At 44.9% G+C, this 15484-nt stretch overlaps 1 protein-coding gene across 1 annotated transcript in view; it reads left to right on the top strand.

Moving 5' to 3' along the window:
- Positions 1-15484, top strand: part of prmt3 (protein arginine methyltransferase 3) — a 63590-nt gene extending 48106 nt beyond the window's left edge. The window contains exons 14-16 of the mRNA XM_071915384.2: positions 4444-4494; positions 5549-5636; positions 15094-15484. Coding sequence (XP_071771485.1) covers positions 4444-4494; positions 5549-5636; positions 15094-15203 — 249 coding nt within the window. The 3' untranslated portion in view covers positions 15204-15484. The remainder of the gene's footprint in view (positions 1-4443; positions 4495-5548; positions 5637-15093) is intronic.

The raw sequence follows: 15484 nt of genomic DNA, 5'->3' as shown, positions 1-15484 counted from the left end.
GTTACCCCCCCCCCCCCCCCCCCCTCCGCGTCCCCCACCGCCGTATAATAGTATCTGGCCGAGCCACGCGGCGCGCTGACACGCAGCCGGGCGAAAGGGGAGCGATGATGAATTGCTCCCTGTTGGTGTTATCCATGATGATAATTATTAATTTTCCCCCGCTCTTCCTGGAGAATGGGGGCCGGAGAGCTGCAGTGTTGCGGAGCCTCCTCCGTGGGCCGTCAGGAAGCCCACTGTCATCACTTATCACAGACAGAGCCGGGGCCCAAGGCTAAACGCTGATGAAAATAAAAAGCGCTCATTTGATTTGTCCCCTTTTTAGTGTGTGTGTGTGTGTGTGTGTGTGTGTGTGTGTCTCTGTATGTTTTAACTTCACCCTTTCCTTACTCTTTCCTAACCCTCCCTCCTTCCCCCATGCAGGGATACAGAGGCTTACAAAGGTTCACAGGTACAACACAATCATGGGGGGGGGGGGGGGGGGATTGTTAGAATTATTATAAATGGATGGAAAATAAATGTGGAGCATGTGATGTCTGTGAGGGGTTGGAGTTGTTAATTACGTGGTTGCTGATGACTCTCAGTGAGTTTAAAGCAGCTGTTTGGATTGCAGAAGATGAGTCTGCTGAAATATCAAGACTCTCTCCACACCACTTTTCTCTCTCTAGCTTTTACACAGTCTCTTATTTGGGATCTCAAATTGATTAACGTGGTCGAGTAAAGAAAAATAGCTGATATATAGGTCTGAATGAATTTGCTTTAAATATTAAAGGAAGGTGACACCAAGAGGGTTAACAAACATAAACACTTAACACTTAACCTTGCTTATATATTCCAAATCAAACTGATTGTTCAGCAGTTTTACTAGAAACAGCGTGGAGAGAAACAGAGTAGCCAGCTTCCTGAAATTGTTTAGATACTCTGTTTCCCAACATGCCTTGCTCTGCGCTGAGTACTAGACAGCGCTAGACTAATGGCATTATGTCGGGGGGGTTAATTAAAAAAAGTGGTGCCGCCAACCAGAGAAAAACATTGTGTGCTAGCAGTAAGCTAGCTAACTTAGCTGTAGTAGCCTAGCAATAGCTGGCGAGGAGATAAAAGATAAGAAGAAGATAAAAAAGAAACATGCTTGTTCCTTGTTACTTTCCAACATGCCTTGCACTACACATAACACTAGATTCACCCCTCGACCAATGGCATTATGTCAGTGTGTGGCTAATTCAAAAAGGGGGGCGTGGTCAACCAAGGCAGGAGAGTAGAGAAAAACAGTGTTTGTAAGCACAGTAAGCTAGTTAGCAATAGCTGATAAGGACATCTGGAGTGTTAAATAACAGAGAAAAAGGAAGTCAGTGTTCCCGTCCAGCCCCCCCGTCCGGCTCCGTCCGGCCCAGTGGCTCTTTTCCCGGGTAAAGATGCAAAATCTCCTCAGCAGTGTGTTGTGGTTCATACAAGTATGGCTGAAGTGTGGAGAAAATTTTGTTGTCCGTTACGTTTAAGATAATAGGTAATTCCTCTCTGCAGCTGTTGTTAACTCAGTTTTTGGAGTTCACTGCCTAACTGGCTAATATGCTAAAGTTAGCATTTTGCTGCACTCCCATACCAAATAGCCCCGCCCCTCATAGGGGGGCGGGGGGTGGAGCCGACAGAGAGCCGCCCACTAACAGTTGTACTTTTCAAAATCACCATGCAAGGATTCATGAAGTAATTTTGACATCGCAGCTTCTGAAACGCAGAATACAGAATTGGTGTTTCCAATCAGAAGCATCGACACTGTGTTCACCTAAGGAGCTGCTACATTAGATGAATATTGTTTTGTGATGCTGCCTCACTTTAATGTTTTTTCTTTTCATTTATTGAATGAAGATATTTTCATCTGACCATAAACAGATTCCTTTTACTGAAGAATAATTGTTTCTCGGTCCCCATCAGGAGGGAATGGTTGAATCCTGCTTTAGTGTTATATTAGGGGTCATAAAAGCTATTATTAGGTCCTTTCAACTGGCCCCAGAGGGTCGACAAACTCCCATCACCCTCCCCGTTTAAATCACAAGCATTAAAACCCTCCCAGGAGCCAGGCTTGGTACAGTCCAAATCAGGGTCTTTATTGCCTGTGTGAAGGCTTTCGTATCTGTGGTGTTTTATGTATGAGGCAATTGCATTAACATTTTTTTTCCGTTTTGAATTGTACAATTTTAATGGGACAGTGAAGCGTTGAACTCCACCGTCGGTTTTGTGTCCAAGTTTTACTTTGCAGCCTGAGTTTTAATTGCCTGTCTCACTGCGGCGCGAAAGTTGCACAATGCAGAAGTGACAATCAATCTCGCTTACGAGGCGTTGTCATCAGCGTGGCAAGACGAGGATGATCTCTGCTTCTCCGGCTGAGAGAGGTGAATCCGCTCTGCCTGACGAGTAATTACGGCTAATTTCCTAATTACCTCAGCACTGAGCGTCCTGTAGCGTTCATTAAAAGCCATAATTGCATTGGGTTGACATGCTCTTTTATCCACTTTGGGTCCTTTTCTGGCGCTTTAGCTCTGAGCTAGCGGTGCCGCCCCTGCCTGTCTGAGTCGATAAAGGCTGATTGGAGCCTTGGTGTGAGGAGTGTGTTAAACACGGGGTCGATGGCGGCATCATGATTATGAAGTATGGAGGCTTGCATGTGCATGTGTATACCTTTGTGTGTAGATGTGCGTGCATTATGAAAAAATCTCACTCTAAGCTTGTTCTCAATTACAAAGACTGGTTAGAATAGCCAGTTGTGAGAAAGTGTTACAGTAGCTGTGAACAGATGGGCATTTTGCTTCTCCAAATGATGCAAACCAATGAAACAGCCAGTAAAAAAAAAGAAATCCTCCCCAGCTTTTACATCAGCACAGCTCACACACACCCTCTCTCCCTCCCTCTCTCACGTTCTCTCTCTCTGTTTCTTCCTTTTTTCTGTTTTTCCGTCTTTACCACTCTCTCCCCTCCTGTCCTCTCTTCTCTTCCTGTTTTCCTCTTTTCCCTCCCTTGCATTGATTCTGCTCCTCTTTGTCTGTGAGAGCCGGCCTCCAAGTTGTCAGCTGCGTCAGGATTAAAAGCTATTAGTTCTGCATCATTGCCACTACAAGTGCGCTCCTGAGATTGATAGAGTGCCTCTCTTCCTCCAGTGGGGGAGAAATGGGAGGAAAACAAGCCTGGGGTGGTTTTTACCTCACATATCTGACAACGGTCACCTCCAGGCTCTCTGGCCCTGGATTTTCTTTCAATTTGTTTAGGTGTGTGAATTGGTTTTCACTCAAATGTGTTTATAGCTTAGCCAATCCCTGCCAGCAGACGGCATTTTTCTTTAAAGAGTGACTATGTTTATATGCAGGCTGCAAGTGGATTACCTACCAACCTGAAGGAAAATAAGTCACATGCTAGAAGCTAACTAAAACCTGGATGAAGCTTCAGTCAGGATGAGGCCAGTCTTGTTTGTCTGATGTGTTTATGTGAAGTCAGTTCATCGGAACAGGCAGAAAATAAGTCTTATTAACATAATAGTGGATTAATATATAGCATCATGTAGACAGTCCTGAGAGCAGAGATTACAGCAAAATTGAGACTCATAAACTGAAATATATTTTGTTGTTGGCATTATTCAGAAGAACACACACACATTCGAGTGGAACGAATCCACTCTGGTGTTTATTTTCCTGAGGCAGTTCCTCCTCTCTGCTGAGTATATTTCACACCACTGCAAGAGCAACCCCATCACCAAAAAAGCCACCTTAGCTAATTTAGTGTACCAAGCTGGTTTGTATGTCAGCAGAATTGCCCCAGTGTTGTTGGTGGCTGCCCCATAATTTATTTCTTTTGTCTGGTGACAAGTCCCCCAGCTGAGCGGAGAGGCGGCACATGGGACCGGGTGTTGACTGGGTGTTGACTCAGCCCAAATGAGAAACCAAGTTGTTTTCGAGGGGAAGGAGGGTTGAAGAAATGGCTATATAAATAGAACTAGTGCTGTGGAAAGGATTTATAGGACCGACACACTACAACTCTCCAACTGCCACTTTACCTGTAACTCGGTGGCCAATATAGTTCTCTAGACCACACACACACACACACCCACACACACGCAAATGATGGTATGCATGACAGGCAAAAGACCAAATTAGAATTTTAATTTTCATCTGCAATGTAAATGTAAATGTTAATCTAATGTAAAGTAGTAGTACTGTAAATATTACTGTACTTGATTCCTGTGATTACTGTAAATATTTTAAGAGTAAATTCTAATCCCAGCTGTTTCTTTCTATCATATAATTCAGCCCACTTTGCTTGTTTTCCACATGTAACCCTCAGCTACATTCTGCTCCCTGCTGCTTTCCCAGGTCTGCATGTCAGGAGTTGCAGTATAGTCAAACAAATCCGGGGGTTTATTGTACTGTCACATTCTAACATGCCCCTCATATTTCATTCCAGGCAATTGTCGGCTACTTTGACATTTTCTTTGACAAAGGCTGCAGCAACAAGGTAAGCGGCGGCGGCAACAGCCAAGCCATTTAACGGAAACTCAATTATGTTCACGCTTTAGCGTGTTCCTCCTCCCTGAGGCGTTCGCTGGCAATCGACGGGCGTCCTAGCCGACTGCTGATATAAGCACTTACCCAGCAGAGCTGGCCAGTTGGAACATGCAATGCCAAGCTCTCTGAGCAACACATAGACATGCCTTTTAATTGCACTTGCTATTGTACCTGAGACTCAAGCATCATGGTATGGATGGGACACTAAATTACCCTCTCTAATGGGAACGAAGGCCATAAATGCAACGTGGAATGATCTGTCGACTTCATAAATAGAAGGCAATAAAGCTATATTTATCATATAGACTCCACTATAGGTGGTTTTCACATGTAGAGTGGAATTTAAGAGTTCCAAGCTCTTGAGAAGACCTATTTTAATCACTAACCAAGACTTCTTCAGGACATCCAATAGGTTTTCATGGCAGTTTTTGAGACTGTGACACTTCTGCTGGAGTGATCAATAGAAAACCAAACCCTTTCTCTTAGATTCAAATGTAGACCCTTCCTTACTTCCTGACTGCATCCCTTACTCTTTACATTACTTTTACTTTTTTTTTTTACTTTTCTTACTGCTTATGGACCTACATTGAATGGCATGAATGTGATTTTGAGAGAAATTGCTTTGTTCCCCATAGACTATAATGTAAACTATTTGGCGGACACTGATATTGAAAAAGCACCTTACAGGACCTCGAGATCTTGACTAGACGCCCCAGTGGAAATCAAACCTGTAGCCCTAGCAGTGTCAGTACTATGGTCCGTTCACATGCACTGACATTACTAACCATTACTAAAAGTGTGCAACTGCCTGTTTATCGCCCCAAAAAATTAGCAAAAAAAGCTTTTGGATGTCCTGAAAGTACTTTGGTTAATGATGAATCAGATTCCCATCTTAAAATCCTGAATATTCCCTTCATTTCCTTGAATGACTCCTAGCTCTTCATACAGTAGGAACAGTGCTGGTATTTGCTCGTACTGATAATGTGTCGTGTTTTGAACGGCAGGTGATGTTCTCCACGGGTCCCCAGGTCACCAAGACCCACTGGAAACAGACCGTCTTCCTGCTGGAGCGTCCTGTTCCTGTCCAGGCAGGTCAGTAAACCTCAGCATCGCCCCGGGAACATTCACAGACACTGCCGATCGATATTTGCATGTCAGCTTTTGTATAAGTTTGGACTCTCGTGTGCCTGTCTCCCGGTGCAAACCGAGTGTATAAGTGTGTGTACATGTGTGTTTCGTTGTACGTTTGCGTTTGCTGTCACCTGTGCTTTTATTTTTCACGTGTGGATCTCGGCGCGTCACACCGCGCTGCAGCAGGTAATCTGTCTGTGGTGGCGATGTAGTCAGAGAGGCTGACACCAGTTATCTGTCACCGATGGAGACAGAGAGGGATCAAAACAAATCACATCCAGCCATCAGAGACAGCATGTAAAACTTCATCTGATAGCCACTCGCAGGCCAACCTCCCACTGAATCATGACACTTTACAAGAAAAACGCTTTATAACTGACCAATGAAATATTTATAGAATCACTGCATCAGCAGATTAAAATAACATATTAGGGGAATATTAAAATATTACTAACTGGTACAGCTTGGTGTTAGACGTAGGCATGTGGATGTAATGTGACAATTAGTGTTACAAGAAACTGACACACACTTCACCATAGTGCGTTTTAATATTTAGATGTGTTTTTTCATTTAAAGTGATAATCCGCGAGATTCTATTCTACTGAGACTAGTGAAGAAGCTACAAATAATGCAACACACAATATAAGAGCGACCATGTCTACAGAGACATAATATGAATATATCAAACAAAAATGATGTGATAACCAGGGATGGGACGATATATCGAAATTCAATATATTGCAGTACAAAAATGTGTCAATACGTATCGTGGGGCAGGAAAATAAATCATGATATCAGCTCCATTTTATTCTGCTGTAGTAATCACAGATGAGACGGCTTGACCGTCACAATTTCACAAGCTCTCCATCCAAATTATATTATATTACATTTAAATTGTTGTTTACATTCTAGCGAGCCAATGCCATCACTAGAAAGATTTGTGTCTCAAAAATAAACATAATTCTGCACAGTCAGACTTTATTGTCATTTAACTTTTATTTATTACTTCGTGTTTGTATCGGATCATGATGGTATCGTGAGATAAGCAGATCGTCCCATCCCTAGTGATAACTGCTTAGTTGTGAGGTTTTTGCATATCTATTACAGTTGATAGCCACAAGCTACTCAGCCGATAATGACATTAAATTGACAAAAGACGCGACTGCTTACAGTAACATTAGCACTAGACCTACGTTAGCACTTAGCAACAGATCTAACAAGCTGCAACTCAATGTCGGCACTGGCCCAAATAAAGCTACTCCATGTAGACTGCAGCTAACCAATGATAGTGAAACCTGCCAGTCCAAAAGATAAAGACACACATCTGTATCGCTTGAGTGTTTTGCATCGGCCGCTTTCCTTTTTAGCAGCTCACCTTCTGAGAAATTAATCTGTTTCCTTTTCCTTGGATTTCCTGTTGATGCAGTTTGAGTTTCTCTTTTCTTCGTCTGTTCAGCCATGGTGGCTATCGCTGCCCATGCTAACTCCTACCCAGTTCTTCTTCTGCTGTTTATTACAAACAAACCAGAAACATAAAACCCCGGGTGTTGAGAACAGCAAATGGAAAAGCTTTCAAGAACTGAATATAGGTTGGATCACTGTTGTGTTATATAAATCTGTGCTAGAAATGTATTCATATAAAAATGTCACGGATTGCTACTTTAAGGTGCACTGTACACTGTAAGTTATTGTGTTTGTCCTGTGAATGATCGTGTGTGTATTATTACTGATGGTGTGTGTTGCCGTAAGCGCTGCGGCTGTGTGCGCGCTATCATAATGGGAATCGGGGATGTGTCCGCTGATGTGGGGATGGATGGGCCCGGCGGCCGGCTGTCCACTCCTCGGCCGGATATCAGATGGAGCCTACTGTAATAAATGACCTGGAGAGGGAGGGAGGGGCTTGACGCGCGGCGGCCCTTAGCCGCGCTCAGATAAGAACGTCAAAACCTCTGACGCTGCTCGAACGCTATCGCAAGCTTCACGTCCCACCGGGTCAGATAACAGCAGCCGGGCCCGCTGCCCGAGCTACGCTGAGTACGGCGGTATGCTAACACGGGGCAGAACGTGCGAAATACCGCAGAGCGAAACAGACAGATTTTATTTAGCGATCTGGTACAGAAGCATCTGCTGACGGTTTGTCCCTCCTTCATTTACCTTAAACCTGTGTGTGTGTGTGTGTGTGTGTGTGTGTGTGTGTGTGTCTCTCTTTGTGTGTAAGTGCACAAATGCCTGTAAGCTTTCATGGGTTTACATTTCTGTCGATTCGCCTGTGTGCGTTCGCACTCGTATCGACACGCACACACTTGCGCATGCCCATTTTCCCAGCAAGCAAATGGAAAGGGTTTTAGTTGAGCGCTCTTCGTGTTTCGCTCTGGATGATTTCCTTTCCCAGTAAGGCACGAGTTAGCCCGCGGTCACACTATCATCACTCACTATCACTGGAACAGCTCCTAGCGCACACACACACATACACACACACACACACACACACACACACAGCAAGGTAAGAAATTACCTTTTACACCCGCTTGATCTGATTCTTAGGGGCATTCTGGACCTTTTTTTCTATGAAATCATACATTTTGCATTTTGCAAAATAAACACTCAATTTGTTTTAACTTCTTTCCCACTGCTGGAACCCAGCAGCAGGCCTTACAGAAGAGCAACCCAACCAGTCCATCTTCACCCTCTACTGTTGAGTTTTTTACTATATTGGTTGGTTTACTTTTTGTTAGTGCAGTGGTATTTCTACTGCTTCAGGCTGCTTGCTCGCTTGTTTTCTGATCAAAATCCGCTCCATTTTTCTCTCGCTGGAAAGAATCCCCCGGTCACAGGTCACCCGGTCACCTGCAGTGGCCCCGTTCATTTCTGACCCTGATACATGAACACATACACCAACGTCAGAACTGCCGTCTGCAGCAGCACTCACCACAGCTCCCTGCATACTTAAGGGGATTTACTTTTTATGTAGAGTTTGTGCTGGTGCATAACCACTCCACTTTTCCAATACAATAAAAAATCCATCATTCATGTCATGTTGTGACTGATCCAAATGCAAGACTATTGAAGTGTGTGAAATAGAATGTCTATTAAGAGACTGTTAGTGCAACAGATGCACACACACACACACACACACTCGCCTTGTAAACAGTTTCTCTTTTACTTCCTTTCTCTCTCTCTCTTTCTATGATTAACCTTGTGCTGATTTTACAACCAGCAGAGCATCTGCTGTGGTGCTCCAGGGGTAACATGGGGGCATAGTGACATGTTACAGCATGAACATGAGCCAAGACACATGCATACACACACACACACACACACACACACACACACACACACACACACACACATACATCTTGCCAACCCAGGTTCAGAAACAGTCATTGTTGATTTAAGCTGCGGACACATTAAAAGATTTTTCCAATCATAAGCTACAATGAAAAGATTGAGCAGCGCACACTGAGATTTGCACATTTTCAGTCTCTTGTGATGCACAAACATAACGGCTGTCTGTAGGAGCACACATCTAAAGACCATAAACCGAATACAAAAGACTGAGAATAAGCAGATGCAGTTCTCTCGCGAGAATGTATTTTTCCACAATATTTTAATACCAAAACAAACATGCAGCCCATATGACTTGCAACAATTGTGGTTTGTGCTGCGATTTGCATGGAAAAAGACTGAGAACACATTCAGGTTTCTTTTTCTTTCCTGGCTCAGCCATCGCACACGTTGGATGTTGTGTTTACACTTCTGTGTTTTTCCCCTCTTCCTTGGTCTGTCGTACACTAAATTTCATTGGCTATTGAAAATTCCCGTTAAAATTTGAGTCTTTGAAGAGCACACACCACAGGATTACGCAAAGACGAGCCCCGATAATATCAAACATGTTTGATTTAATCATTGCCGATTGGCAAGGACGTTGCCGATTGGGATCATAAGAAACTCCAACACACATAACGATTACAGCTGCGACTTTACCACACAACTCCGCTGAACTACCCCAAACTACCCCAAACTACCCCGGACTATCCAGGACTACCCCGAACTACCCTGAACTACCCTGGACTACCCCGGACTACCCTGGACTACCCTGAACTACCCTGAACTACCCTGGACTACCTCGGACTACCCTGGACTACCCTGAACTACCCTGGACTACCCCAAACTACCCCGGACTACCCTGGACTACCCTGAACTACCCTGAACTACCCTGGACTACTCTGAACTACCCTAGACTACCCTGAACTACCCTGGACTACCCTGAACTACCCTAGACTACTCTGAACTACCTTGGACTACTCTGAACTACCCTGAACTACCCTGAACTACCCCGGACTACCTTGGACTACCGTGAACTACCCTGAACTACTCTGAACTACCCTGGACTACTTTGAACTACCCTAGACTACTCTGAACTACCTTGGACTACTCTGAACTACCCTGAACTACCCCGGACTACCTTGGACTACCGTGAACTACCCTGAACTACTCTGAACTGCCCTGGACAACCACACACTCTGCCGGATCTGAAATCGTTGCCAAATCGAGCTTGAAAACCGTAGAATCTGTCCCCAGCTTTAGTCAGTTCATTGTCATTTAAGGTCGAGGCCTCAGCAGTACGAGCGGCGTTAGAAAAGTTAACAGGAAGAAGTGAACGAAGGCGGGCAGCAGGGTGAGCGATGGGAGGCGGCAGGTTGTTGATGTGCTTGCTCCGCCCCGGCTCCCTGACGCTCCCAAGCCTCCTCCTGGGGCAGTAAACCAGAAATGGAGTTTTTAACAGCATCCACTGGCTGCCTTCTCCACTCCTATGGTGTACTTTACAACACACACACACACACACACACACACACACACACCGCTCATTTACACACTCAAACAAACTCACATGCGCACTTGCATACTCTTATGCTAAACATTCCCCTCTGGCTGTGTGCGAGGGGAGAAAACTTTCCAGAGTCACCTTGAAGATGACAAAACTCCTCGGCTGTCTCTCTCTCTCTCTCTCTCTCTCTCTCACACACACACACACACACACACACACACACACACACACACACACACACACACACACACACACACACACACACACACACTGGCCTCTCCTCCTCCTCCTTTACAGAGTGAAGCACCTTCAGCTTTGATCCACTGTAGTGAGGGAAGGGCGTAAACATCCAGTGGTTTGTTTTAATACAGGCTCTGTCTCTGGTGATTTATTGTGGCGGAGACAGAAGCCTATTTGATGTGTTTGTACGAGTGCAGTAATTAACTCTGAGGCTGAGATTCTATGGGAGGTGCTGGCGGAAGAGAGAAAACGCATGCAGCAGGCCGGAACAAAACATCTCTGCAAATACTCCTGGCTGGCAGCTTAATAAATTAAACACTGCATCATTTGTCATGCTCTACTGTGTTTTTGTAGCTGGTGTATTGAAGAGGAGGGTCCTTCATTGGATGTTCTTAACAACCTCCCCCTTCTTCACAGTTTTACCTACTTAATGTTTACTGGAGAAACGAGGTCACACTTTGTTGCAAGAAAGTCCCATGATCCTTGAGGTGAGTCGGTGGCCTGGTTATCGGTGCCAAGCGCCACTCACGGCGGCTGAAATGGGCGTGCGAGTTTGTCAGGAGTTTCATTGGTCAGGGAGTCGCCGTTCCCTCCTCCTGTCGTGACTCTTCCTCTTCTTCCGATTTCACTGCCAGTACCCCTCCTCTTCCTCTCGCTCTCCAGGTCCCATCCCTCTTTCTCCCTCCCGCACCTGTTCTGGCTCACTTTAAACCCCTCCTCCCCTCCCTCGCCACCCTCTCTTTTGAACTCTGAAGGTCCTTGAGGTGTCGAGAGCGATGGCCGTGCAAAGCCTCAACTGAACTAGCTGCGTCGGGCTGTAATTCAAAACACGGGCTGGCTTTGTGTCTGTAGACAGGTGCTCCGGATATACAGCCCATCAACCCCGCCGCTCACCTCCCAGCTGAACGAGAGAGGCTTGAGAATAAAAATGCATGGACCAAAGGAAGAGAGGATGTGAGAGGTAGATCAGAGGAGGATGGCAGAGAGACAAGACTGAAATGCTGCAGTGAGCATCATTGCGGTGCCAGGGAGACGGTCAAATGTGGAAGTTAGTTGCCCCAGTTTGAAGTTCTTATCAGAGTTGTGCTTGATTTTTGTGATTTAGAGGACAGCAAATGGATCCCTGGGAACCTTAGGGATGGGACAATATGCTTATCTATCATCTAACCACGATACGATGTAATAAATAAAAGTTCAATGACAACAAAGTCTGACTGTGCACAATTATGTTTTTTTCTGAGCCACAAATCTTTCTAGCAATAGCGAGAATGTAAACAACAATTTAAAAATGTCATTGCAAAGGGACAGTAATACAGCAGAATAAAATGGAGCTAATATCGTGATTCATTTTTCTGCCCCATGATGCGTATTGTCACATTTTTGTATTGCGAAATATTTTTGATACATCGTCCCATCCCGAATGATCATCATAGGGACACTGGAGTGATTTGTTAAATCCACCATCAGGGTACTAAAGCTCTGATTCTTGCACTCCTTACTATTGGTTGCATATAATAAGGAATTTCAGCATACTCTACTCTTGCATCGGAAAAGAGTGTCAGCTAAATGCTTGAAATGTAAATGACAACACTTTAGATTAATCAGAAATGCGAGGAGTATGTAATGTGTTGCCGGTGTAATTTCATGGCGGCGACTGGCTGCACTGGGCTGAGATGGGCTGTTTCTGTGGGACCGGTTGTGGCTAATGATACTGGCATGTTGATGTACGACACCCCAGTGAAAGACCAGCTCCATTCCCCCACTCATTTCCACACATGGTTAACTCTTTCTCTCAACCCCTGAGTGGCCAGTTTACTGAAGGCACCGAGGCTGTCTTCCATAGGGAGTATGGACTGACTGATTACAGCGGTGGTGTTGCAGTCTGAACGTAGGCGTTGTTGGTGGTTTGTATGTTTCTGTACTATAAAAGTGAAGAATTAGCCGCGCAGTTTGCTGCAAAGTTTGTTTTATGAGGGTAAAAGTCCTTGATCCCAAACCTTTCTTATTTCTTTTTGTAGGGGTTGTGTTTTATCAAAAGGTTACTGCAGGTCAAGCAATTATTCCTTTGACCTTTTTTCAGCCTTTTGCCAAACTTGAGTTTGAGTGCAGTCTGCCACTGTGTCCCCTGAGCAGCAGGCTCCAGTACATCAACCAAGGAGGCGTTGGTGCAAAATAGTAGCTCCTTGTCCCACTCCAGTGAGAGAATGGGTAGCTCAATCAATAGGGAGCTGTCTCCAACTAGCCTTTTTTCCCAATAGACAGATCCTTCTTGTTTTGTCTCAGTGGACAGTGAAGGGAGTGCAGACAGAAATCGAACAGGACCCAAATATCTCAAAGGTGACATTTGGTTCGTACTTCACATGGAAACAGAAAATTGCAGCCAAAACGACTAGCTGTGTTGGCTGTTTTTTCTTGTCTGGGGTGTGGAGAGCTGAATTTTCCTTCAGCATCACTAAAATACTCGAGTTTTCAGGTGCACAGTTGTCATGACGAGCGTGAGAAGCATGAATGCCGAGGTACGCAGACTTTCTGCCCGCACAGAAAGCACAAACCAAGCATAAGCGTCTTCCCCTCCTTCTTAGTGACCTTTTCAGTGACAGTTGGCTTGTCTTGCATGGTGTCTACCGTTGACCCAGTTCATTAGGTTTGTGACTGAGTGGGCGACGGCAGAATCTGTTTTATACTCGCATCACGACGAACTGCATTGTTTTGCTGCCTTGCAACCTTTCTTTACCTGGTTGGCAGTAATTAAAAGCTCCTGGCCGAGGCTCTGAGGGTTTATTTGCTAAATATACTGTTCCTTCAGTCTTCTCAGCCAACATAGGAGGAAGAAAGATGGGTTCTGGCACCTCACCAGCAGAAGGACTTTTGTTCAGCACCCAAATCTGAACTGTAACTTGTAATGATGTTATGTTCCTTTTGGAATTACACAGTTTAAGTCTCGTTCATTTGTTACACTCGGGTTTTCACTTTTGCAACGTGCACACACACACACGCACACACACACACAATGTGATTGCTGCGGCTGTTTGGCTTCTCTGTAATGGAGTGACAAACCCGGAGCGTGGCGCCAGCGGCAAAGTCTCAGTGACAGCGTTGGCATGGTAACGGCTCCGACGTACGTGACAGCAGTGATGGCGGACGCTTCGCTGGAGAAAGCGCCACAGTCAGCATTTTCTCTCCCCGTCCTCCTCTAACCTCCAGTGATGAGGAATGCTTGGCAGAGGAGGGGGTGGGGGGGGGTTATGAGAGGATGCTTGTTTGCCGTTTGGATAAACATTCATTTACCCCCAGCAGTCAAACGTGAAGTTAATCAAAGTGATTACGCGTCATAATCGTCTCCATCTCTTCCCGGCCTCCCGTTCGCTTACGCATCATACTGTAAAAACTCGTGATTCTCCCTGCCATCTGGATATGTGTCCTGGTGTGTGTCCCCTTTCATACACACACACACACACACTCGCACGTGCACAATCTTGCTTATTAACATACATTAAAACACATTGCCCCTACACACATCATCATTTCTATATGCGTCGGTGCGTCTCTGCTCACGCTGCCACACGCTGCACACCAGTGCAGAAGCATGATCTCAGCAGAACTGTATTGCTGTGGGAAGCAAGAAACAATTATTCATTTCTCTTTTTATGTGACTGTGGTTTTAACCTACTGTTCGACGTCTGACTCACTGAATTTGTTTTCTACCCTTTGGGGTTTAGTGTTTTTTTTTAAAGTCAGTGCAAATAAAGAAAGTCAGTGGAAATAAAGGCATGGAAGTTACAGGTATGGAAGTTCAAACCAGGTACAGCGAGACTGATCATCAGTGGGAAATCGAGTGAATGACAGTAGAGTGACTCCACACATTTACTTCTTTACTTTGTACATGAAAAAAGACCTTGGAGTCAATTCATCGTATCATTTATGTCTAATTTCCTGTAAACCATTTGCAGGTCAAACGCTCAGATTACAGAGGACGTTTGTGACTTAGAGATGTGAAAATAAAAATGTATGACTGTATGGCCTTTGTATTTCCAATTTATGGCAATTTAAGTCAATTGACAGTGATTGCAATTTTCAATAATGTATTCCTTTGGTGTTGCAGCCTATACAAGCACTTGCCTGTGATGACAGTCTGCAGGTTTTCATTCCAACCAAACACGACAGCAGCAGGTTTCACTTAACACACCATCAACCAGAGAGGAGGAGCTAACCAGTAAAATCAGCTGCTGTAGCGTTTGGTTGGATGGAAAACCTGCAGACTCTCGGCCCTCCGTGACACATAGTCGCTCATCCCTGATGTCAAATGTTAAATGAGCTGCTAATTGATTACTCTCTCTCCTTTTTCTTTAGGGGAGGAGCTTCGGGGGAAGATCACCGTGCGTAAAAACAAGAAGGACCCTCGCTCCCTATTGGTCACCTTTGACCTCCGAGACAGAAAGCAGACTTACAGCCTGCAGTAACGTCGGCCGTCACACGGCTGCTGATCACAGATCAGCGTTTCATCAGCAGGAAGACTCGGGACTCTTTTGCTGTTGTTGAGATTGCATCCAGCTGACAGCCAAAGCAAAGAGGACATTTAAACCAGAGGACTGTTAGAGTAGATGTAAGGAAATACAGGCCGCTTTTAGTAGAAGGTCTTTTTATTGACCCTTCATGCATTGGCAGACTGTGGCAGTAGGACAGAGTTAAACACAGGGCTTTGATGTTTCAGATGTTGTGATTTCTGTGCCTTGTAATAAAA

The sequence above is a fragment of the Centroberyx gerrardi genome, chromosome 1, assembly GCF_048128805.1.
Source record: "Centroberyx gerrardi isolate f3 chromosome 1, fCenGer3.hap1.cur.20231027, whole genome shotgun sequence".
NCBI lineage: Eukaryota > Metazoa > Chordata > Actinopteri > Beryciformes > Berycidae > Centroberyx > Centroberyx gerrardi.
This window is presented reverse-complemented; position numbering and strand designations above follow the sequence as displayed.